The 24,819-nt window shown below is 63.5% G+C and overlaps 2 protein-coding genes across 2 annotated transcripts; one reads left to right on the top strand and one right to left on the bottom strand.

The window, feature by feature from the left end:
• Nucleotides 1-1,814: 1,814 nt before the first annotated feature.
• On the bottom strand, nucleotides 1,815-16,928 carry LOC132086088 (selenide, water dikinase 2-like). Its single transcript, XM_059491550.1, has 8 exons — nucleotides 16,709-16,928; nucleotides 14,226-14,329; nucleotides 11,803-11,910; nucleotides 8,501-8,655; nucleotides 7,236-7,326; nucleotides 6,278-6,377; nucleotides 4,629-4,841; nucleotides 1,815-2,522 (listed from the first exon to the last, which is right to left on the bottom strand). The coding sequence occupies exons 1-8, from the start codon at nucleotides 16,926-16,928 to the stop codon at nucleotides 2,287-2,289; spliced, it is 1,227 nt and encodes a 408-aa protein (XP_059347533.1). The 3' UTR covers nucleotides 1,815-2,286.
• Nucleotides 16,929-17,336: 408 nt separating this feature from the next.
• Nucleotides 17,337-24,027, top strand: SLC35A2 (solute carrier family 35 member A2). The gene is made up of 5 exons (XM_059491551.1): nucleotides 17,337-17,399; nucleotides 18,138-18,320; nucleotides 19,073-19,224; nucleotides 20,654-21,318; nucleotides 23,804-24,027. Exons 1-5 carry the CDS (start codon nucleotides 17,339-17,341, stop codon nucleotides 23,829-23,831), a joined length of 1,089 nt encoding a protein of 362 aa, XP_059347534.1. The 5' UTR covers nucleotides 17,337-17,338; the 3' UTR covers nucleotides 23,832-24,027.
• Nucleotides 24,028-24,819: the final 792 nt, after the last annotated feature.

Raw genomic sequence — 24,819 nt, 5'->3', positions numbered from 1 at the left:
CAAATGTTCTTCTGGGAATCTCCTCTCTGGATCCACAGCAGGGATTGGATCATTTTGGGGGGGAGCCCCAAAAACCCCCCCCCATGGAACCCCCAAAATCCCCCATGGAACCCCCAAAATCCCCAATGGAACCCCAAAATCCTCCTGGGAGCCACAACCCAGGGGCGACCCCAAAAAACCCCAAAAGTTCCTGTGGGAACCTCCTCTCTGGATCCACAGCAGGGATTGGATCAGGTGGGGGGGACACCCCAAAAATCCCCCCATTGAAACCCCAAAAACCCCCCATGGAACCCCTAAACCCCCCATGGAACCCCCAAAATCCCCAATGGAACCCCTAAACCCCCCATGGAACCCCCAAAATCCCCAATGGAACCCCCAAAATCCTCCTGGGGAACCCCAAAAGTCCCCTGGAGCCTCAACCTGGGGTTTGGGACCCCAAAAAACCCCAAATGTTCCTCTGGGAATCTCCCTGGATCCACATCATGAACTGGATTTGGTGGGGGGGGGAGCACCCCAAAATCCCCCCCAGGACCCCCCCAATGGAACCCCCAAAACCCCCCCAGATATTTGGGGGCCCCCTCCCCTCAATAAAGAGCCCCAGGTTTGTCTGAAATCTCCTTTATCGCCCCATTTCTGGGGTTCCCCCAGCCCCCCCTCACTGAGGGGGGGTCTCGGCCCCTCCCCACCCCCACGGGGGGTTTTGGGGGGGGGGCGTCACGCGGGGGGGGGGGGGTTTTGGGGGGGCTCGGGGGGGCCGCGCCCGCTGCTCATCGGGCACAGCCCATGGGGGACGGGGGGATCCTGGAGGGACCCCAAAAATGGGGGGGGGGGGATTTGGGGGGTCCCTCGTCGTGCAGAGCTGGGGCAGGACTGGGGGAGCCCCCCAGGGGATTTTGGGGTGCCCTGGAAGGGGGGGTTTGGCCAAAATGGGGGGGCTTGGATGGGGTTTTGGGGGGTTTGACCCAAAATGAGGGGATTTAATGGGATTTTTTGGGGGGGGGGGGGGGGGGGTTTGACCTAAACTGGGAGACTTTAATGGGATTTTTTTGGGGGGGTTCGACCCAATTTGGGGGAACTTTAATGGGATTTTTTGGGGGGCATTGATCTGAATTTCGGGGGGACTTTATTTAGGTTTTTTTGGGGGGCGTTTGACCCAAACTGGGGGGACTTTAATGGGATTTTTGGTGGGGTTTGAACCAATTTGGGGAGATTTTGATGGGATTTTTTTGCGGGGGGAGAGGGGTTGACCTGAATTTTGGGGAGACTTTAATGGGATTTTTTTGGGGGGTTTGACCCAAAATGAGGGGATTTAATGGGATTTTGGGGGGGTTTGACCTGAATTTGGGGGGACTTTAATGGGATTATTTTGGGGCGTTTGACCCAATTTGGGGGAACTTTAATGGGATTTTTGGGGTGTTTGACCCAATTTGGGGGGACTTTAATGGGATGGGATTGTTTTGGGGGTTTGACCCAATTTGGGGGGACCTTAATGGGATTTTTTGAGGGGGGATTGACTCAAACTGGGGGGACTTTAATGGGATTTTTTGGGGTGTTTGACCCAATTTGGGGGAACTTTAATGGGACTTTTTTAGAGGGATGGACCTGAATTTTGGGGGGACTTTATTGGGATTATTTTGGGGGGCTGGATCCAAAATGAGGGGACTCTGATGGGATTTTCTGGGGGGGATTGACCTGAATTTTGAGGCAGCTTTGATGGGATTTTGGTGAGGAGGGGTTGATGGGATTTTTTGGAGATTTTTGGGGATTTCGGGGTTTTCTTTGGGGTCTCTCCCTAGCAGGGGGCTCTGACCCAGCTTTGGGGTTTTCTTTGGGATCCCTTCACCGGGAGCTGTGTCGGGGTTGGGATTTCCCCCAATTTGGGGATTTTTGGGGTCTCTCTGACCCAACTTTGGGGATTTCTGGGGTCTCTCCCCTAGCAGGGCGTTTGAGATGGATCTGACCCAACTTTGGGCTTTTCTTTGGGGTCTCTCTGGGGTGACTCTGACCCAACTTTGGGGTCTCTCTGACCCAATTTAGGGGATTTTTGGGGTCTCTCTGACTCACCTTCGGGGATTTTTGGAGTCTCTCTGAGCCAACTTTGGGCATTTTTGGGGTCTCTCCCTAGCAGGGGGCTCAGGATGGATCTGACCCAAATTTGGGCATTTTTGGGGTCTCTGTGATGTGACTCTGCCCCACCTTTGGGGGTTTTTGGGGTCTCTCTGCCCCACCTTTGGGGTTTCTTTGGGGGTCTCTCTGCCCCACCTTTGGGCGTTTCTGGGGTGTCCCCTAGCAGGGGCCCCGGGGGGGCTCCGGGGAGGGGCTGCCGGGGCTCTCGGGGTTCTGGGGGGCCCCTCGGGGGGGCACCTCGATCACCCGGGGTTTGTCGATGACCCGGGCGCCGCGGGGCCCCTTCTCCACCACGCCCACGATCCAGGCCTGGAGCCCCGGGCCCCGCCCTGGAGCCTTCAGCTCCGCGCAGAAGCGGGCGGCCTGGGCGCGGGGCAGCACCACCAGCAACCCCCCTGCAAAATAAACAGGGCGTCACCCCAAAAACAGCCCGAATATACCCCAAAAAACATGCTAAAAATATCCTAAACACAGCCCTGGCGCCTTCAGCTCCGCGCAGAACCCGGCCTGGGCGCGGGGCAGCACCACCAGCAAACCCCCTGCAAAATAAACAGCGTGTCACCCCAAAAACAGCCCGAATATACCCCAAAAACATCCTAAAAATATCCTAGCAAACCCCCTGCAAAATAAACAGGGTGTCACCCCAAAAACATCCCGAATATACCCCAAAAATACCCCAAAAATACCCCAAAAATACCCCAAACACGGCCCTGCCCCGGCCGGCGCCTTCAGCTCCGCGCAGAACGGGCGGCCTGGGCGCGGGGCAGCACCACCAGGAGCCCTCCTGTGGGAATAAACGTCCCAAAAATATCCCAAAAACACCCTAAACACAGCCCAAACACAGCCCAGAGCCGGGCGGCCTGGGCGCGGGGCAGCACCACCAATAAACCTCCTGTGGGAATAAATGGGAATGTCACCCCATAAACACCCCAAAAATATCCCAAAAACATCCTGAAAACATTCGAAACAGCCCCCAGAACTGGGCAGCTTGAGCGCGGGGCAGGAGCACCAGGAGCCCTCCTGTGGGAATAAACGGGAATGTCACCCCGAAAACATCCCAAAAATACCCCAAAATACCCCAAACACCCCCCAGAACCGCACGGCCTGGGCAGGGGCAGCACCGCCAGCAGCTCTCCTGTGAATAAACAGGGGGTGTGACCCCATAAACATCCCAAACATATCCCAAAAATATCCTAAAAACATCCTAAACGCACCCCAAAAATACCCCAGAGCCGGGGCAGCACCACGTGCAGCCCCCCCTAAGGGAACAGAGGGGTGTCACCCCAAAAAGATCCAAAACACACCCCAAAAATACCCCAAAAACATCCTAAAAATACCCCAAACACACCCCAAAACCCTCCCAAACACACTCCAAAAACCGCCCAAATACAATGAAAGACCCCAAGACCACCCCAAGACCACCCCAAAACACCAACCCCCCCCCCAACCACCCCATTTCCGGGGTCCCCAATCCCATTTTCCCACTCCCAAACCCCACTATCAGCGCTCCCAATCTCAATTTTGGGGTCCCCAATCCTGGTTTTGGGGCTCCCCTGGCTGTCCCCTGCAGCAGTGTCCCCAGTGCCACTCCAAGTGTCCCCAGAGCCATTCCCAGTGTCCCCAGAGCCATTCCCAGTGTCCCCACTCCCATTTTTGGGGTTCCCAATGCCACTCCCAGTGTCCCCACTCCCACTCCCAGTGTCCCCAGTGCCATTCTCAGTGCCCCCAATCCCACTCCCAGTGTCCCCAGTCCCACACCCAGTATCCCCAATCCCATTCCGTGTCCCAGTGCCATTCCCAGTGTCCCCAGTGCCATTCCCAGTGTCCCCAGTCCCACTCCCAGTGTCCCCAGAGCCACTACCAGTGTCCCCAATCCCATTCCCAGTGTCCCCAGAGCCATTCCCAGTGTCCCCAATCCCATTCCCAGTGTCCCCAGTGCCATTCCCAGTGTCCCCAGAGCCATTCCCAGTGTCCCCAATCCCATTCCCAGTGTCCCCAGTGCCATTCCCAGTGTCCCCAGTGCCATTCCCAGTGTCCCCAATCCCATTCCCAGTGTCCCCATTGCCATTCCCAGTGTCCCCACTCCCATTCCCAGTGCCCCCAGTGCCATTCCCAGCGCCCCCAGTGCCATTCCCAGTGTCCCCAATCCCATTCCCAGTGTCCCCAGAGCCATTCCCAGTGTCCCCAATCCCATTCCCAGTGTCCCCAGTGCCATTCCCAGTGTCCCCAGAGCCATTCCCAGTGTCCCCAATCCCATTCCCAGTGTCCCCAGAGCCATTCCCAGTGTCCCCAATCCCATTCCCAGTGTCCCCAGTGCCACTCCCAGTGTCCCCACTCCCATTCCCAGTGTCCCCAGAGCCATTCCCAGTGTCCCCAGTGCCATTCCCAGTGTCCCCAGAGCCATTCCCAGTGTCCCCAGAGGCATTCCCAGTGTCCCCAATCCCATTCCCAGTGCCCCCAGTGCCATTCCCAGTGTCCCCAGAGCCATTTTGGTGCCATACCCGATGTCTCGGGGGCCGTGCCCTGCAGCAGCGCCCCCCGGCCCCCGCAGGCGCGGCTCACGGCCGCCATGCCGGCGATGATGGGCAGGTTGTGGATGACGAAGGCCACGTCCAGGCGTTGCTGCTCCGCCAGCGCCCGCGCGTGCCCCAGCACCCCGAAGCCCGTCACGTCCGTGGCTGCGTGCGCCCCGAAGGCGCGCATGAGCCCAGCGGCTGGGACAGGGACAGGGACAGGGACAGCATGAGCCCAGCGGCTGGGACAGGGACAGGGACAGGGACAGCTCAGGGGACAGGGACAGCATGAGCCTGGCGGCTGGGGACAGGGACAGGGACAGGGACAACATGAGCCCGGTGGCTGGGGACAGGGACAGGGACAGCATGAGCCTGGCGGCTGGGGACAGGGACAGGGACAGGGACAGGGACAGGTCAGGGGACAGGGACAGCATGAGCCCGGCGGCTGGGGACAGGGACAGGGACAGGGACAGCATGAGGCTGGCGGCTGGGGACAGGGACAGGGACAGCTCAGGGGACAGGGACAGGTCAGGGGACAGGGACAGGGGACAGGACAGGTCAGGGGACAGGGACAGCATGAGCCCGGCGGCTGGGGACAGGGACAGGGGACAGGTCAGGGGACAGGGACAGGGACAGGTCAGGGGACAGGGACAGCATGAGGCCGGCGGCTGGGGACAGGGACAGGGACAGCTCAGGGGACAGGGACAGGTCAGGGGACAGGGAAAGGGGACAGGGACAGGGGACAGGTCAGGGGACAGGACAGGTCAGGGGACAGGGACAGGGACAGCATGAGCCCAGCGGCTGGGGACAGGGACAGGTTGGGGACAGGGACAGCACGAGGCTGGCGGCTGGGGACAGGGACAGGGGACAGGGACAGGTCAGGGGACAGCCCTCTGCCACTGGGGACAGGGACAGGGAACAGGTCAGCAGGGACAGGGGACAGGAACTGCTCAGGGGACAATGCCACCTCGGGGGAACAGGGACAGGAGGGGTCACCAGGGACAGCTCAGGGGACGGGGACAGCACGAGCTCGGCAGCTGGGGACAGGGACAGGGACAGGTCAGGGGACAGGGACAGGTCAGGGGACAGCCCTCTGCCACTGGGGACAGGGACAGCTCAGGGGACAGGGACAGCATGAGTCCTGCTGCTGGGGACAGGGACAGGAGGGCTCAGGGACAGGGACAGGAAGGGTCAGCAGGAACAGGGACAGGACAGCTCAGGGGACGGGGACAGCATGAGCCCTGCTGCTGGGGACAGAGACAGTCCTGGCTCTGGGGACATCTGGGGTGGCTTTGGGTTCTCTGAGGTGCCTTTGGGGACATCCGGGGTGGCTTTAGATACCTCCTCATGACTTTGGGGCCACCCTGGTGGCTTTGGGAGCCCCTCTGGGGTGGCCCTTATCCCTCAGTGTCCCCCCAGTGTCCCCCTGGGGTGACCCTTGTCCCCAGTGTGCCCCTGGGGTGTCCCCAGTGTCTCCCCGGGTGTCCCTTGTCCCCAGTGTACCCCTGGTGTGTCCCCCTCGGGTGTCCCCAGCGTCCCCCGGATGCCCCTTGTTCCCCTGGGCTGTTCCCTGTCCCCAGCGTCCCTCTGGGGTGTCCCTTGTCCCCAGTGTCCCCCGGGTGTCCCCTGTCCCTCACCGGTGCGGTTCAGGGTGGCCATGCTGGCCACGGCCTCCTGGTACGCCAGCTCCACCTCCTCACGGCTCACCACCAGCTTGATCTTGTTCCAGCGCTCGGGCTGCGGGGACAGCGCGGGGACAGCGCGGGGACAGCGTCAGGGACACCTTGGGGACACTGGGGACAGCGTCAGGGACAGCGGGGACAGCGTGGGGACACCTTGGGGACACTGGGGACAGCGTCAGGGACAGTGGGGACAGGGTCAGGGACAGCATCAGGGACAGCAGGGACAGCGCGGGGACACCTTGGGGACAGGGTCAGGGACACTGAAGGGACAGCAAGAACACCATGGGGACAGAGTCAGGGACAGTGGGGACAGCGTCAGGGACACCATGGGGACAGTGGGGACAGTGTGGGGACGGTGCCAGGGACAGCAGGGACACCATGGGGACAGCATAAGAGACAGCGGGGACAGTGGGGACACCATGGGGGACAGCATCAGGGACGGGGTTAGGGACAGTGGGGACACCGTCAGGGACACTGAGGGGACACCCTGGGGACATCATGGAGGCACCATGGGGGCAGCATCAGGGACACTGACGGGACAGGATCAGGGATAGTCGGGACAGCATCAAAGACAGCGTCAGGGACAGCGGGGACACGATGGGGACAGCATCAGGAACACCTTGGGGACAGAGTCAGGGACAGGGGACAGCAGGGGACAGGGTCAGGGACACCCTGGGGACAGCCCCGCAGCACTCAGGGCCCCTTTGGGGACATCAGGGGTGGCTCAGGGACTCGCAGGGGAGAGCTCCCTCCCTCAGGGACATCAGGGGTGGCTTTGGGGTCCCCTGGGGACACCTCAGGGGTTTCAGTCCCATTGTGCCCCCCTTGGGGACACCTGGGTGTGCCCAAACCTGTCTGAGGTGTCCCCGGGGCACAGGGCTGGCCCTGTCCCCCTGTCCCCGGCGTCACTCACCATGTCCAGCCACTGGTGGGCGGTGACAGCCATGTGTGTCCCCAAGGGCTTGGTCAGCACCAGCACGTCCCCGGGCACGGCGCTGTCCGGCCTGGCCAGGGATGGGGTCAGTGTGGGACACGCCCTGGGGCCACCCCATGTCCCCAAACCCCACCCCATGTCCCCAAACCCATGTCCCAAACCCCGCCCCCATTGCCCCAAACCCCGCCCCCATTGCCCCAAACCTGTCCTCATGCTCCTAAACCCCGCCCAATGTCCCAAACCTCCGCCCCATGTACCCAAACCCAGCTCCATGTCCCAACCCCCACCCTGATCTTCTCAAATCCCATCCCATCTCCTCAAACCCCTCCCCATGTCCCAAACCCCGCCCCCATGTCCCAAACCCCGCCCCCATGTCCCCAAACCCCGCCCCATGTCCCCAAATTCTGCCCCCATGTCCTCAAACCCTGCCCCCATGTCCCCAAACCCCGCCCCCATGTCCCCAAACCCCACCTCCATGTCCCCAAACCCCGCCCCCATGTCCCAAACCCCACCCCCATGTCCCAAACCCCGCCCCCATGTCCCAAACCCCACCCCCATGTCCCAAACCCCACCCCCATGTTCCAAGCTCCACCTCATTACCCCAAACCCCGCCCCCAAGTCCCCAAACCCCGCCCCCAAGTCCCAAAAAACATCAATGATTGACAGGAGGCAGTGATCCCTGCACCAATGACTGACAGCTGGCACTGGCCCCACCCATCACACCATGACTGACAGGATGCAGTGGCCCCACCCACCACACAATGATTGCCAGGATGCAGTGACCCCACCCATCACACCGATGATTGACAGGAGGCAGTGGACCCAATCAACACAGCAATAATTGACAGATAGTGGCCCCACCCATCCACAAATGATTGACTGGAGACAGTGGCCCCACCCACTCCAATGACAAGAGGCAGTGGCCCCACCCACCATGCAATGATTGACAGGTGGCAGTGGCCCCGCCCACACCAATGATTGACAGGTGGCAGTGATCCTGCCCATCACACCATGACTGACAGGTGGCTGTGGCCCCACCCACCACATGACGATTGACAGGAGGCCACCACACCATGACTGACAGGCCATGGCCCCACCCATCACACAATGATTGACAGGCCACGGCCCCACCCATCACACCATGATTGACACACCATGGCCCCACCCATCACACAATGATTGACAGGCCATGACCCCACCCATCACACCATGATTGACAGGCCACGGCCCCACCCGTGCCTCACATGATGAACTCGCTGGATTGGCAGACGGCGGTGGCCACGCCCCCCACGATGACCCAGGGGTTGAGCACGGTCTGTCCCCCTGTCACCGACGTCCCCCCGTCCTCGGCCGCGTCCCGGAAGCCCTGGATGATCAGCGGCATCACCTTGTCCCTCTCCTGGGGGGACACCAACGGCACTGTCACCCCCTGCGTCACTGCCACCCCGTGTGCCCTGAAACCCCCCACAGTGTCACTGTCACCCCCAGGTCACTGTCACCCCATGTGCCCTGAAACCCCCCACAGTGTCACTGTCACCCCCAGGTCACTGTCACCCCCAGGTCACTGTCACCCCCGCAGTGTCCCCTCAAACCACCCCCGGGTCATTGTCACTCTCTGTGTCCCCTCAAATCACCCCCGGTCACCGTCACCCCCTGTATCACTGTCACCGCCTGTGTCCCCTGAAACCACCCCTGTGTCACTGTCACTCTCTGTGTCCCCTCAAATCATCCCCAGGTCACCGTCACTCTCTGTGTCCCCCGAAACCACCCTGGGTCACTGTCACCCTGTGTCACTGTTACCCCGTGTCCCCTGAAACCACCCCTGTGTCACTGTCACCCCTGTGTCACTGTCACCTTCTGCGTCCCCTCAAATCACCCCCGGGTCACTGTCACCCCTGTGTCACTGTCACCCCCTGTGTGCCCTGAAACCACCCCGGGTCACTGTCACCCCTGTGTCACTGTCACCCCCTGTGTGCCCTGAAACCACCCCGGGTCACTGTCACCGCCTCAGTGTCCCCTGTGACCTCCACAGTGTCCTTGTCCCCTGCAATGTCCCTGTCACCCCACAATGTCCCTGTCACCCCACAATGTCCCTGTCACCGCCACAGTGTCCCTGTCACCCCCTCACTGTCCCATCACCTTCTGGGTCCCTGTCACTCCCTCAGTGTCCCAACACTGCCCTCAGTGTCCCTGTCACCCCCCATGTCCCTGTGTCCCCCTGTCCCTGTCATCTCGTCACTCAGCAGCATCAGGACATTGTCACACCTGGGCTATGTCCCTGTGTCCCCCCCATGTCCCCCTGTCACTGTCACCTTGTCACTCAGCAGCACCAGGACATTGTCACACTCTGCCACCCCCGTGTCCCTGTGTCAACCACATGTCCCCGTGTTGCTGTCACCTCATCACTCCTGCCCTGGCTGACACTCAGCAGCACCAAGACATTGTCACACTCTGTCACCCCCATGTCCCCTGTCCCCCCTGCGTCCCCCTGTCCGTGTCACCTCATCGCTCAGCAGCACCAGGACATTGTCACACCTGGGCTATGTCCCTGTGTCCCCCCCATGTCCCCCTGTGGCTGTCACCTCGTCGGTCACGCGCTGGCTGACACTCAGCAGCACCAGGACATTGTCACACTCTGTCCCCCCCATGTCCCTGTGTCACCCCCGTGTCCCTGTGGCTGTCACCTCGTCGCTCATGCGCTGGCTGACGCTCAGCAGCATCAGGACATTGTCACACTCTGTCCCCCCCATGTCCCTGTCCCCTCTGTGTCTCCCTGTCAGTGTCACCTCCTCGCTCAGCAGCACCAGGACATTGTCACACTCTGTCACCCCTGTGTCCCTGTGTCACCCCCATATCCCCCTGTCACTGTCACCTCGTCGCTCATGCGCTGGCTGACGCTCAGCAGCACCAGGACATTGTCACACTCTGTCACCCCCGTGTCCCCCTGTCCGTGTCACCTCGTCGCTCAGCAGCACCAGGACATTGTCACACCCAGGGTGTGTCCCCTGTCACGCCCTGTCCCCCCCATGTCCCCCTGTCACTGTCACCTCGTCGCTCATGCCCTGGCTGACACTCAGCAGCATCAGGACGTTGTCACGCTGTCACCCCCATGTCCCCTGTCCCCCGTGTGTCTCCCTGTCCCTGTCACCTCGTCGCTCAGCAGCACCAGGACATTGTCACACCCAGGGTGTGTCCCCTGTCACACTCTGTCCCCCCCATGTCCCTGTGTCACCCCCATATCCCCCTGTCACTGTCACCTCCTCACTCATGCGCTGGCTGACGCTCAACAGCACCAGGACATTGTCACACCCAGGGTGTGTCCCCATGTCCCTGTGTCCCAACCATGTCCCCCTGTGGCTGTCACCTCGTCGCTCATGCGCTGGCTGACGCTCAGCAGCACCAGGACATTGTCACACGCAGGGTGTATCCCCATGTCCCTGTGTCCCCCCCAAGTCCCCCTGTCACCTCGTCCCTCAGCAGTACCAGGACATTGTCACACCCAGGCTGTGTCCCCCCCATGTCCCCCTGTCCCTGTCACCTTGTCACTCGGCAGCACCAGGACACTGTCACACTCTGTCACCCCCATATCCCCTGTCCCCCCTGTGTCTCCCTGTCCGTGTCACCTCATAGCTCAGCAGCATCAGGACATTGTCACACTCTGTCACCCCCATGTCCCCTGTCCCCCCTGTGTCCCCCTGTCCGTGTCACCTCATCGCTCAGCAGCATCAGGACGTTGTCACACCCAGGGTGTGTCCCCTGTGTCCCCTGTCCCCCCCATGTCCCCCTGTGGCTGTCACCTCCTCACTCATGCGCTGGCTGACGCTCAGCAGCATCAGGACATTGTCACACTCTGTCCCCCCCATGTCCCTGTGTCACCCCCATATCCCCCTGTCACTGTCACCTCCTCGCTCATGCGCTGGCTGACGCTCAACAGCACCAGGACATTGTCACACCCAGGGTGTGTCCCCATGTCCCTGTGTCCCAACCATGTCCCCCTGTGGCTGTCACCTCGTCGCTCATGCGCTGGCTGACGCTCAGCAGCACCAGGACATTGTCACACGCAGGGTGTATCCCCATGTCCCTGTGTCCCCCCCAAGTCCCCCTGTCACCTCGTCCCTCAGCAGTACCAGGACATTGTCACACCCAGGCTGTGTCCCCCCCATGTCCCCCTGTCCCTGTCACCTTGTCACTCGGCAGCACCAGGACACTGTCACACTCTGTCACCCCCATGTCCCCTGTCCCCCCTGTGTCTCCCTGTCCGTGTCACCTCATAGCTCAGCAGCATCAGGACATTGTCACACTCTGTCACCCCCATGTCCCCTGTCCCCCCTGTGTCCCCCTGTCCGTGTCACCTCATCGCTTAGCAGCATCAGGACGTTGTCACACCCAGGGTGTGTCCCCTGTCACCCCCTGTCCCCCCCATGTCCCCCTGTGGCTGTCACCTCGTCACTCACGCGCTGGCTGATGCTCAGCAGCATCAGGACATTGTCACACTTTGTCCCCCCCATGTCCCTGTGTCACCCCCATGTCCCCCTGTCACTGTCACCTCGTCGCTCATGCGCTGGCTGACGCTCAGCAGCATCAGGACGTTGTCACACTCTGTCACCCCCATGGCGTACAGGTCACTCAGCACGTTGGCGCAGGCGATGCGGCCCTGCAACGGGACAGGGGGTTTGGGGGGGCAGGGATGGCACTGGGGGGCCCAGAATGGGATTGGGGGGTTCCGGGACAGGATTAGGGGGCCCAAAATGGGGTTTGGGGGGGTCAGGGACAGGATTAGGGGGCCCAAAATGGGGTTTGGGGGGGTCAGGGACAGGATTAGGGGGCCCAAAATGGGGTTGGGGGGGTCAGGGATGGGACTGGGGGGCCCAAAATGGGATTTGAGGGGGGACAGCGGGCCCAAGGTGGGATTTTGGGGGCCCAAAATGGGGTTTGGGGGGCCCTAGGTGGGATTTGGGGGGGTCTGGGAAAGGACTGGAGAGCCCAAAATAGGATTTGGGGGGCCCAGGACAGGACTGGGGGCCCAGAATGGGATTTGAGGGGTCCAGGACAGGATTGGATTGGGGCCCAAAATGGGATTGGAGCACCCAAAATGGGATTGGGGGGCCCCAAATGAGGTTTGGGGGGGGTCCAACATGGGATTTGGGGGGGTCCAGGACAGGATTAGGGGGCCCAAAATGGGATTGGGGGGGTCTGGGACAGGATTGGGGGGCCCAAAATGGGGTTTGGGGGGTCTGGGACTGGATTGGGGGGCCCAAAATGGGGTTTGGGGGGTCTGGGACTGGATTGGGGGGCCCAAAATGGGGTTTGGGGGGTCTGGGAATGGATTGGGGGGCTCAAAATGGGGTTTGGGGGGTCTGGGACTGGATTGGGGGGCCCAAAATGGGGTTTGGGGGGTCTGGGACTGGATTGGGGGGCTCAAAACGGGTTTGGGGGGTCTGGGACTGGATTGGGGGGCCCAAAATGGGGTTTGGGGGGTCTGGGAATGGATTGGGGGGCTCAAAATGGGGTTTGGGGGGTCTGGGACTGGATTGGGGGGCTCAAAACGGGTTTGGGGGGTCTGGGACTGGATTGGGGGGCTCAAAATGGGGTTTGGGGGGGGCCAGGACAGGACTGGGGGATCCTGATGGAGTTTGGGGGGCCCAAAATGGGATTTGGGGGCCCCAGAATAGAATTGAGGGATCTTGATGGTGTTTGGGGGGGTGTGGGAGAGGATTGGGGGTCCCAAAATGGGATTTGGGGGGCTCAAGGTGGAATCTCAGGGGGCCCAGGACAGGATAGGGGAACCCCAATGGTATTTGGGGGGTCTGGGACTGGACTGGGGGGCCCAAAATGGGGTTTGGGGGGGGTTGGGGACAGGAATGGGGGAGCCAAAATTGGATTTGGGGGGCTCAGAATGGAATTTGGGGGACCCAAAATGGGGTTTGGGGGGGTCTGGGACAGGAATGGGGGGCCCAAAATGGGGTTTGGGGCGTCTGGGACTGGATTGGGGGGCCCAAAATGGGGTTTGGGGGGGTTGGGGACAGGACTGGGGGTGCCAAAATTGGGTTTGGGGGGCTCAGAATGGAATTTGGGGGTCCCAAAATGGGGTTTGGGGAGCCCCAGGTGGGATCTGGAGGGACCCAGGACAGGACTGGGGGACCCCGATGGTGTTTGGGGGGGCCCAGGACAGGACTGGGGGACCCCGATGGTGTTTGGGGAGCCCAAGGTGGAGTTTGGGGGGGTCTTGAAATCAAATCTGGGGAGGTCCAAAGGGGATTTTTGGGGTCCCCAGGTGGGATTTGGGGTATCCACAGGGGATTTGGGGTGCCCAGGGTGGGATTTGGGGTTTCCCAAGAGTCCTGATGGGGTCTGGGGGGTCCCAGAGGGGGTTTTTGGGGTGCAGGGGGTATTTCTGGGGTCGCAGAGGGGTTTTGGGGTGCAGGGGGTATTTATGGGGTCCTGGGGGGTGTGTTGGGGTCCCAGAGGGTGTTTTTGGGGTGCAGGGGGTATTTATGGGGTCGCAGAGGGGTTTTGGGGTGCAGGGAGTATTTATGGGGTCCTGGGGGGTGTGTTGGGGTCCCAGGGGGGGTTTTGGGGTGCAGGGGTATGTCTGGGGTTCCAGAGGAGGTTTTTGGGGTTCCAGAGCAGGTTTTTGGGGTTTCAGAGGAGGTTTTTGGGGTGCAGGGGTATGTCTGGTGTCCCAGAGGTGTTTTGGGGTCCCGGGGGGGTTTTTGGGGTGCAGGGGTATGTCTGGGGTTCCAGAGGAGGTTTTTGGGGTTCCAGAGGAGGTTTTTGGGGTGCAGGGGTATGTCTGGTGTCCCAGAGGTGTTTTTGGGGTCCCTCGGGGGTTTTTGGGGTCCCAGGGGGGTTTTTGGGGTGCAGGGGTATCTCTGGTGTCCCAGAGGTGTTTTTGGGGTCCCAGAGGTGTTTTTGGGGTCCCGGGGGGGTTTTGGGGTGCAGGGGTATCTCTGGGGGTTTTTGGGGTACCATCATGTAGGGGTCATCGATGATGGGGTAGAAGAAGTCGGTGGTCTGCACCAGCGAGAGCCCCCCGTGCCTCAGCGGGATCACACACGAGTCCAGCCCGATGCCTGCGGGCACAGCGGGCACTGAGATCGGGGGCACCGAGAGCTCAGGGGGGCACCGAGCCCCTGGGGGGCACAAGGGGGGCGTGGAGTTCTTAGGGGAGACACCAAGCCTGTCATGGGGGACACAAGGTGGGCACCGAGCACGCAGGGGGGCACCGAGCCCTCAGAGGGGGGCACCAGGGGGGCACTGAGCCATCAGTGGGGCACAGAGCCCTCGGGGGGGGCACAATAGGGGCACTGAGCCCATCATGGCGGGCACAAGGGGGGCACCGAGCCGTCGGGGGGGCACTGAGAGCTACGGGGGGGCACAAGGGGGGCACCACGCGCTCAGGGGGGCACTGAGCACATAATGGGGGGCACCAGTGGGGGACACTGAGCCATCAGGAGGGGCAACAGGGGGGCACCACGTGCTCGGGGGGGCACTGAGCCCATCATGGGAGGCACAAGAGGGGCACCGAGCCATCAGGGGGGCACCGAGAGCTCAGGTGGGGCACAAGGGGGGCACTGAGCCATCGAGGGGGCATGAAGGGCTGCACTGGGCCCTCGGGGTGGGCACCAAACCCATCACGGGGGCACTAGCAGTGCACCAAGCGCTTATGTGGGGCACTGAGCCCACCAGGGGGGCACAAGGGGGGCACCAAGCCCATCACAGGGGACATGAAGAGGGCACAGAGCCCATCATGGGGGGCACTGAGTGCTCGGGGCCGGGGGGCAGCTCACCAGGGGGCACAAGGGGGGCACCACGTGCTCAGGAGGGGCACTGAGCCATCAGGGGGGCACTGAGCCATCGGGGGGGGCACTGAGCCATCGGGGGGGCACTGAGCCATTGGAGGGGCACTGAGCCATCGGGGGGGCACTGAGCCCATCAGGGGGGCACTGAGCCATCGGGGGGGCACTGAGCCATTGGAGGGGCACTGAGCCCATCATGGGGGGCACTGAGCCCATCATGGGGGCACTGAGCCCATCAGGGGGGCACTGAGCCCATCAGGGGGGCACTGAGCCATCGGGGGGGCACTGAGCTTATCATGGGGGCACTGAGCTTATCATGGGGGCACTGAGCCATCGGGGGGGCACTAAGCCCATCATGGGGGCACTGAGCCCATCAGGGGGGCACTGAGCCATCGGGGGGGCACTGAGCCCATCATGGGGGCACTGAGCCCATCAGGGGGGCACTGAGCCATCGGGGGGGCACTGAGCTTATCATGGGGGCACTGAGCCCATCAGGTGGCACTGAGCCATCGGGGGGGCACTGAGCCATCGGGGGGTAGCACAAAGGCCACCAGGGGGGCACGAGGTGGGCCCGCAGCCCCAGCTGGCAGCACAGCCCCCGCCGGGCATGGATGGGGACGGAACGCGGGTCGTGTCGGGAGGGGGACCCGGATCCGGGGGGGCCGCGCCCCTCCCCGGGGCCCTTCCCCGCCCGCCCCTCCCCTCCCCTCCCCCCCCGCGCCCTTTGCCCCCTCCCGCTCTCGCCGGGCCACCTTTGCCCCGGGTCCCCGCCACGTGCCCGAGCAGCCCCGGCCTGTCCCTGTGAGGGCTCCCCCAAAGCCCCTCAGTGCCCCCGAGCCCCCCAAAGCCCACCCAGAGCCCCCCCAAACCCCTCAGCTCCCCCGCCATGGGCCCTGAACTCCCCCGGCCCTCCTGAGCCCCCCAAACCCCTGAGCGCCCCCTCTGAGGGCTCCCCCAAGCCCCTGAGCGCCCCCGAGCGCTTCTGGTTCCGCCTGAGCCCCTCAAAACCCCTGAGCGCCCCCTCCGAAGGCTCCCCCAAACCCCTCAGAGGCCCCGAGCCCGCCCGGTGCCCTCCTGGTTCCCCCTGAGGTCCCCAAACCCCTCAGCGCCCCCTGTGAGGGCTCCCCAAACCCCTCAGCGCCTCCGAGCCCTCCCAGAGCCCCTCAGTGTCCCCACCATGGTCCTGAGCCCGCCTGGCTCCCCCTGAGTCCCCCAAACCCCTCAGCGCCCCCTCTGAGGGCTCCACCAAACCCCTGGGAACCCTCAGCGTCCCCGCCGTGTCCCTGAGCCCGCCCCGAGCCCTCCTGAGCCCCCACAAACCCCTCAGAGCCCCCTCCGAAGGCTCCCCCCAAACCCCTCAGTGCCCCCGAGCCCTCCCGGAGCCCTCCTGGCTCCTCCTGGGCCCTCCTGGCTCCCCCTGAGACCCCAAAGCCCCTCAGCGCCGCCGATCCCGCCCGGAACCCTCCTGGCTCCCCAAACTCCTCAGCGCTCCCTCTGAGGGCTCCCCCAAACCCCTCAGAGCCCGCCCCGAGCCCTCCCGGCTCCCCCAAACCCCCCGTCCGAGGGCTCCCCGAGCCCCTCAGGCTCCCTCAGCCGCACCCCCGCTCTCCCCCCAGAGCCCCCTCAGCCCTCCCGGGCTCTCCCCACTCTCACCCAGCGCCGGGGCCCCGCCGCTCTCCGCTTCCTGCCCTTCCCCTCCGCCTCCTCCTCCCGGGCGCTGCCCTTCCAGTCCCGCCAGGAGCTTGAGCAGCGTCTCCTGCGGGACTTTGCAGCCTCAGCCGCGCAGCTCGCCGTAGGCCGTGAGGCGCCAGCCCGGGTCCAGCCCCAGCGCCGCCGGGTCCCAGCGCCGCGACCCGCCCGCCACCGCCGCCATCTTGGAGTGAACCGGCCCGCCGATCGCCGGCTCCGCCGATTGGCTGAGGGGCTGCCGACGGCCGGCGCTGATTGGGCGAGGCGTGAGGGACGCGGGCGGGGATTGGTGGGTTTGGAGAGGAAGGAGGTGGTGCGAGTGCTGGGCGGGGCCTAAGGGGGGGTGTGAGAGGTGAGGAGAGCGGCGATTGGTCTGTGGGCGAAGGAGGCGTGGCTTACGGGGAGAGAGGAGGAAACAGCGCGAGTCGGCGGCGGGAAGCGCGCGAGGCGAGCGCTGATTGGTCAGACTGGCCGAGGGGGCGGAACGCCGCGCGAAAGTGCGCGGGGATTGGCCGGACCCTCTGTGGGCGGATCCTCTCTCGGTGGGCGGGGCCGCGGCGTGGCCGGAAGCGGAAGTGCTGTGCAGGTGCCACCATGGCGGCCCCGGGGGCGGCGGACGGGGGAGGCTCCGGAGACTCCGCGGGGCCCGCAACGGGTGAGGGGGCGCGGGCGGGGGGCGGCCGAGGGGCGGCAGGGCCCGGGCAGGGCCGGGGAGGGGCTGCGGGGCGGGGGATCCGGCTGGGGGGATGGGGGGCGCTGGGGGGCTGCGGGGTGAGGGGGGCTGGGGGGGGGAATGGGGCAGGGCAGGGCAGGAGGGTCCGGGGGGACTGGGGGCGGTTTTGGGGATCCCGGAGATCTGGGGGGTCCCGGGGATCGGGGGGTGCTCTGGGGGCGGTTTTGAGGTCCCGGGGATCGGGGGGGCTGGGCCGGGGGTGTTGGGGGGTTTGGGGGTGCCCTGAGGGTCTGGGGGCGGTTCTGGGGGGCTTTGGGGCAGGCCTGGCACAGGGGTCGTGGGCGGGCGGGGCTGTGGGGCAGATCCGGGGGGCGTGAGGGGGGGACCCCAGGTGACCCCCGGTGTCCCGGCGGGGGGAGCTCCCATCCCGGGGTGCCTGGGGGGGCCCAGCCCGGTGTCCCCCTGCCCCTCAGTGACAGCCAGGTCTCCCCACAGTGTGACATTCCCATCCTGGGGGGCCCAGCCCGGTGTCCCCTGTCCCTCAGTGACAGCCAGGTGTCCCCACAGTGCCCACAGTGTGACATTCCCATCCTGGGGGGCCCAGCCCGGTGTCCCCGTCCCCCCGCAGTGTCCTGGTGCGTGAAGTTCCCATCCTGGGGGGGCTCAGGGGGGCTCAGCCCGGTGTCCCCAGCCCTCGGTGACCCCCCGGTGTCCCCGCAGTGTCCCGCAAGGTGAAGTACGCCAGCCTGGGCGTGCTGGTGCTGCAGAACGCGTCGCTGGTGCTCAGCATCCGCTACGTGCGCACCCTGCCCGGGGAGCGCTTCCTGCCCACCACGGCCGTGGTGATGGCCGAGGCCATGAAGGGCAGCGCCTGCCTCCTGCTGCTGCTCATCCAGCACCGCGGTGAGCTGGGGACGTGGGGACATGGGGACATAGGGACAGCAGGGACACTGGGGACAGCAGGGACACTGGGGACAGCAGGGACATTGGGGCTGTGCCTGCTGCTGCTGCTCATCCAGCACCACAGTGAGCTGGGGACGTGGGGACATGGGGACAGCAGGGACATTGGGGACAGCAGGGACATTGGGGACAGCAGGGACACTGGGGCTGTGCCTGCTGCTGCTGCTCATCCAGCACCGCGGTGAGCTGGGGACATGGGGACAGCAGGGACACTGGGGACATGGGGACACTGGGGACAGCAGAGACACTGGGGACATTGGGGACATGGGGACAGCAGGGACACTGGGGACATGGGGACACTGGAGGCATGGGGGACATTGGGGACAGTGGGGACATTGGGGCTGTGCCTGCTGCTGCTGCTCATCCAGCACCGGGGTGAGACGGGGACAACAGGGACATTGGGGACATGGGGGGACACTGGGGACATGGGGGACAGGGCCACACCTGGCACCGTGCCATCCTCCAGCTCTGAGGTGAGCACAGGGTGGGGGGTGGGGACACAAAGGAGACACGAGGGACCAGGAGGGGACTTGGCAGGGGTCACACAGCGAGGACACAGGGGACACTGGGGACATTGGGGACAGTGCAGGGATGCAGTGACAAGTGGCAGAGACCCGCGGGACACGAGGGGACACGGGAGGCTCGCGGGGGGTGACAGGGACGCAGTGTCCCTGTCCTGAGCCCTGTCCCCCCAGGCAGCGTCCGGCAGACGGCGGTGACGCTGCACGAGGCCGTGGTGGGACAGTTTGGGGACACGCTGCGCCTGGCTGTCCCCTCCCTCATCTACACCCTGCAGAACAACCTGCAGTACGTGGCCATCTCCAACCTGCCCGCCGCCACCTTCCAGGTGACACACGGGCACAGGGGACACGCGGGGGGGCGGCACATGGAGGGAGGTGGCACATGATGGGAGGTGGCACACGGGGACAGGTGGCACACGGGGACAGGTGGCACCTGGGAGGAAGTGGAATACAGAGGGAGGTGGCACACAGGGACAGGTGGCACATGGGGACAGCTGGCACACATGGGGACGTGATGGGCTTGGGGACTGTCACTGTGTCCCTGTGCCCGTGTTTTTGTGACAGCCACAGTGTCCTTGTCACCATGTCCGTGTGACAGCCTCGGTGTCCCTGTGCCCTTGTCCTGTGACAGTCACTGTGTCCTTGTCCCCATGTCTCTGTGACAGCCATGGTGGCGTCCCTGTCATTGTGTCCCTATGCTCACGTCCCTGTGACACTCACGGTGTCCCTATGCCTGCGTCCCTGTGACAGTCACGGTGTCCCTGTCCTCGTGCCTCTGTGACAGCCAGAGTGTCCTTATCCCCCTGTCCCACTCCTCGGGTCCTTGTGACAGCCACGGTGTCCCTGTGCCCATGTCCTGTGACAATCACCATGTCCTTGTCCCCATGTCTCTGTGACAATCACGGTGTCCCTGTGCCCATGTCCCTGTGACAGTGTCCAGGGTCCCTGTCCCTGATGTCCTTGCTGGTGACAGTGTCTGTGTCCCTGTGCCCGTGTCCCACAGGTGACCCTGTTCTCATCCCTGTCCCCAGGTGTCCCTGCTGTCCCACAGGTGACATGCCAGCTGCAGATCCTGTCCCTGTCCCCACAGGTGTTCCTGGCCCCACAGGTGTCTCTGTCCCCATGTGTCACTGTGTCCCCATCCCGCAGGTGACCCTGTCCCTGCTGTCACCAGCTGTCCCCGTCCCAGGTGACTGTCCCCATGTCCCTGTCCCCGCTGTCTCACAGGTGACCCTGTCCCAATCCCTGTCCTGTAGGTGTCCCTGTCCCCAGGTGTCTCTGTCCCCAGGCGATGCTGTCCCTACGTCCCTGTCCCCGCTGTCCCACAGGTGACTGTCCCCCTGTCCCTGTCCCTGCTGTCCCCACCTGACCCTGTCCCCGTCCCCACAGGTGACATACCAGCTGAAGATCCTGTCCCTGTCCCTATCTGACCCTGTCCCCTTGTCCCCATTGCTCTCCCCGCAGGTGACGTACCAGCTGAAGATCCTGTCCCCAGTAACTTTGCCCCCAACTGACTTTCTCTGTCCCCATGTCCCTGTCCCCGCCTCACCCTGTCCCCACAGGTGACGTACCAGCTGGAGATCTTGTCCCTGTCCCCACTGACTGTCCTTGTCCCCATGTCCCTGTCCCTGTCCCCAGCTGACTGTCCCTTTGTCCCCATTGCTCTCCCCGCAGGTGACGTACCAGCTGAAGATCCTGTCCCTGTCCCCATGTCCCTGTCCCTGTAGGTGACTGTCCCCGTTGCTGTCCCCGCAGGTGACGTACCAGCTGAAGATCCTGACCACGGCGCTGTTCTCGGTGCTGCTGCTGGGCACGGCGCTGTCGCGGCTGCAGTGGCTCTCGCTGGCGCTGCTGTTCGCGGGGGTGGCGCTGGTGCAGGCGGAGCAGGCCCGGGCCGTGCCGGTGCCGGGGGCGCTGCCGCCGTCCGCGGGCCCCGAGGGGCCGCCCCAGAGCTACGCCGTGGGGCTGGCGGCCGTGGCCGCCTCCTGCCTGTCCTCGGGCTTCGCCGGCGTCTACTTCGAGCGGCTGCTGAAGCGCTCGGGCGGCTCCATCTGGCTGCGCAACGTGCAGCTGGGCGCCGTGGGCACGGCCGTGGGGCTGGGCGCCATGCTGGCCGCCGAGGGCCCCGCCGTGGCCGCGCTCGGCTTCTTCTACGGCTACAACGGCGCCGTGTGGGCCGTGGTGGTGAACCAGGCGGCCGGGGGGCTGCTGGTGGCCGTGGTGGTGCGCTACGCCGACAACATCCTCAAGGGCTTCGCCACGGCGCTCTCCATCCTGGCCTCCACGGCCGCCTCCGCGCACCTGTTCGGCTTCCGGCCGCGCGCGCCCTTCCTGGCCGGCACCGCCATGGTGCTCGCCGCCGTCGTGCTCTACGGGCGGCCCCGGGCGCAGCCCGCCGCCCGCGGGCAGGACCCCGGCAAGTCAGTGGGGCCCTAGGAGGGACGCGGGGACGCCGGGACGGAGGGACGGGAGGGACGGGATGGACGGGGCCGCGAGCGGGGCGGGGCGGCAGGTGAGGGGGGCGGCAGGTGAACGTGCCAAGGTGAGGGGCAGCAGGTGAGGGGGCGGCAGGTGAACGTGCCAAGGTGAGGGGCAGCAGGTGAGGGGGCGGCAGGTGAACGTGCCAAGGTGAGGGGCAGCAGGTGAGGGGGCGGCAGGTGAGGGGTGAGAAGGTGACAGTGCCCAGGTGAGGGGACCCAGGTGAGGGTGCCCAGGTGAGGGGTCAGCAGGTGGCAGGACCTCATTAGGGCTCGTTAGAGCTTATAAGTGCTCATTAAGCTCCTTAGAGCTCACTAAAGCTCGTTGGGCTCGTTAGGCTCATCAGCCTTGTTAAGGCTCGTTGGGCTCATTAGGGCTTGTTAAAATGGTGGAGAAGCTTGGGGGTCCCCAGGGTCAGCAGGTGAGGGTGCCCAGGTGTGCGGTCAGCAGGTGGCAGGGCCTCATTAGGGCTTATTAGAGCTCGTTAAGGCTCATCAGCCTCGTTAGGGCTCGTTAGGCTCATTAGTCTCATTAGGGCTCATTAGAATGGTGGAAGACCCTTGGGGGTCCCCAGGGGTCAGCAGGTGAGGGGCAGTAGGTGGCAGGGCCTCATTAAGGCTCATTAATCTTATTAGAGCTCATTAGGGCTTGTTAGGCTCATTAGTCTCATTAGGGCTCGTTAGGCTCATTAGTCTCATTAGAATGGTGGAGAAGCTGGGGGGGTCCCCAGGGTCAGCAGGGGGGGACCCCAATGTTGGCCTTGTTTTGGTGGTGGGCACTCGTTAAGGCTCATTAGGGACCTGCAGAGGCTCATTAGGGGATGGGGAGCTCGTTAATGCTCATTAATTGGTGGGGGCTCATTAAGGCTCCTTGGGTGCTGGAGGATGCCAAGGTGGAGATGAATGAGGTCAGAGGTTAATGAGGCTAATGAGGTCAGTGGGGTTAATGAGGTCAGAGGTTAATGAGGTCAGTGGGGTTAATGGAGTTCTGGGTTAACGAGGTCAGTGGAGTTAATGAGATGAGAGCTTAATGAGGTCAGCAGGGTTAATGAGGTCAGAGGTTAATGAGGTCAGAGGTTAATGAAGGAGCTCTGGGTTAGTGACATCAGCAGGCTTAATGAGATCGATGGGGTTAACGAGGTCAATGAAGGAGCTCTGGGTTAATGAGGTCAGCAGGGTTAATGAGATCAGACGTTAATGAAGTCAGAGGTTAACGAGGTCAGAGATTAATGAAAATTAATGAAGGGCTCACTGGGACCCCGCCCCCCTTTGGGAAGCCCCGCCCCCGCCCCGCCCCCCGGCCGGTGGGGGAGGGGCCGATGTACAGATTTTGTAGGGGGGAGGGGCCGGGCGCGTTTTTAACGAGCTTTGGGGCTAATAAAGGCGGATTTGGTTAAAGCGCGTGTGGGGGGGCACTAACACACTAACACGGGCTGGGAGCCGTGGGGGAACGTGTGGGATCCATGGGGGACTGCCCGGGCCCTATGGAATCCATAGGGACTGTGTGGGATCCATAGGGACTGTGTGGGATCCATAGGGACTGTGTGGGATCCATAGGGGACTGCCCAGGGCCCTATAGAATCCATAGGGACTGTGTGGGATCCATAGGGACTGTGTGGGATCCATAGGGGACTGCCCAGGGCCCTATAGAATCCATAGGGACTGTGTGGGATCCATAGGGACTGTATGGGATCCATAGGGACTGTGTGGGATCCATAGGGGACTGCCCAGGGCCCTGTAGAATCCATAGGGACTGTGTGGGATCCATGGGGGACTGCCAGGGCCCTATAGAATCCATAGGGACTGTGTGGGATCCATAGGGGACTGCCCGGGCCCTATGGAATCCATAGGGACTGTGTGGGATCCATAGGGACTGTATGGGATCCATGGGGGACTGCCCGGGGCCCTATAGAATCCATAGGGACTGTATGGGATCCATAGGGACTGTGTGGGATCCATGGGGGACTGCCCGGGCCCTATAGAATCCATAGGGACTGTGTGGGATCTATGGGGGACTGCCCGGGGCCCTATAGAATCCATAGGGACTGTATGGGATCCATAGGGACTGTGTGGGATCCATGGGGGACTGCCCGGGCCCTATAGAATCCATGGGATCCACAGGGGAATGTGTGGGATCGATGGGGACTGTGTGGAATCCACAGGGACCCTCCTGGCTGCCACAGGAACCCCCCAGGGCCATACAGGATCTATAGGGGACTGCCTGCCTGGGGCATTTGGGATCTATAGGGAACCCCTGGGCCCTGTAAAATCCACGGGAACTGCCCAGGGCCATATAGAATCCATAAGGGACCCTCCCCACGGGCCCTATAGGATCCATAGGGACCCTCCCCAGCCCCTGCAGAGCCCCCTGGAGCCCCCCGGGCCCTATAGGATCCATGGGGCCTCTCAGGGTCTCTCTCTCTTGCAGGTCTCCCAGCAAGGCCAAGGGCACCTGACGGCACCGAGCGACCCCGGGCCCCATAGAGCGGCCCCCGGGGCACTGCGGGCACTATAGGATCCATACGGACCCTGTATAGGGCCCTGTGCCCCCCCGGGACCCCTCAGTCCCTACAGCCGCCATATGGCCGCTCCCCTCCTGGGGGCTATAGGGGCAGCTCCCCCCCAGTCCCTATAGGGGCCATATGGACCCGAACCCCCAGTCCCTGTAGGGGCCATATGGACCTGACCCTCCCCCAGTCCCTATAGGGATCATATGGACCTGACCCTCCCCCAGTCCCTATAGGGGCCATATGGACCTGACCCTCCCCCAGTCCCTATAGGGGCCATATGGACCCGAACCCCCCAGTCCCTATAGGGATCATATGGACCCGACCCCCCCAGTCCCTATAGGGGCCATATGGACCCCCCCCAGTCCCTGTAGGGGCCATATGGACCTGACCCTCCCCCAGTCCCTATAGGGGCAGCTCCCCCCCAGTCCCTATAGGGGCCATATGGACCCGACCCCCCCAGTCCCTGTAGGGGCCATATGGACCCGACCCCCCCAGTCCCTATAGGGGCCATATGGACCTGACCCCCCCAGTCCCTATAGGGATCATATGGACCCGACCCCCCCAGTCTCTGTAGGGCCCATATGGACCCGACCCCCCAGTCCCTATAGGGGCCATATGGACCCGACCCCCCCAGTCCTTGTAGGGGCCATATGGACCCCCCCCAATCCCTGTAGGGGCCATATGGACCTGACCCCCCCCAGTCCCTATAGGGGCCATATGGACCCCCCCCCCCAGTCCCTACAGGGGCCATATGGACCCTCCCAGTCCCTATAGGGCCCATAAGGACGCTCCCCCCCAGTCCCTATAGGGGCCATATGGACCCTCCCAGTCCCTATAGGCGCCATATGGACCTAACCCTCCCCCAGTCCCTATATGAACCCTCCCCAGTCCCTACTGGGGCCTCAATGACACTCCTGCTCCCCATAGGAGCCCT

Source organism: Ammospiza nelsoni, chromosome 35 (assembly GCF_027579445.1).
Source record: "Ammospiza nelsoni isolate bAmmNel1 chromosome 35, bAmmNel1.pri, whole genome shotgun sequence".
Lineage (NCBI taxonomy): Eukaryota > Metazoa > Chordata > Aves > Passeriformes > Passerellidae > Ammospiza > Ammospiza nelsoni.
This window is presented reverse-complemented; position numbering and strand designations above follow the sequence as displayed.

Coding starts and splice junctions, on each gene's coding strand:
- SLC35A2 (XM_059491551.1), top strand. CDS start 17,339: ATGGCGGCCCCGGGGGCGGCGGACGGGGGAGGCTCCGGAGACTCCGCG. Junction 17,400..18,137: donor CTCCGCGGGGCCCGCAACGG/GTGAGGGGGCGC, acceptor GTGTCCCCGCAG/TGTCCCGCAAGGTGAAGTAC. Junction 19,225..20,653: donor TGCCCGCCGCCACCTTCCAG/GTGACACACGGG, acceptor CTGTCCCCGCAG/GTGACGTACCAGCTGAAGAT.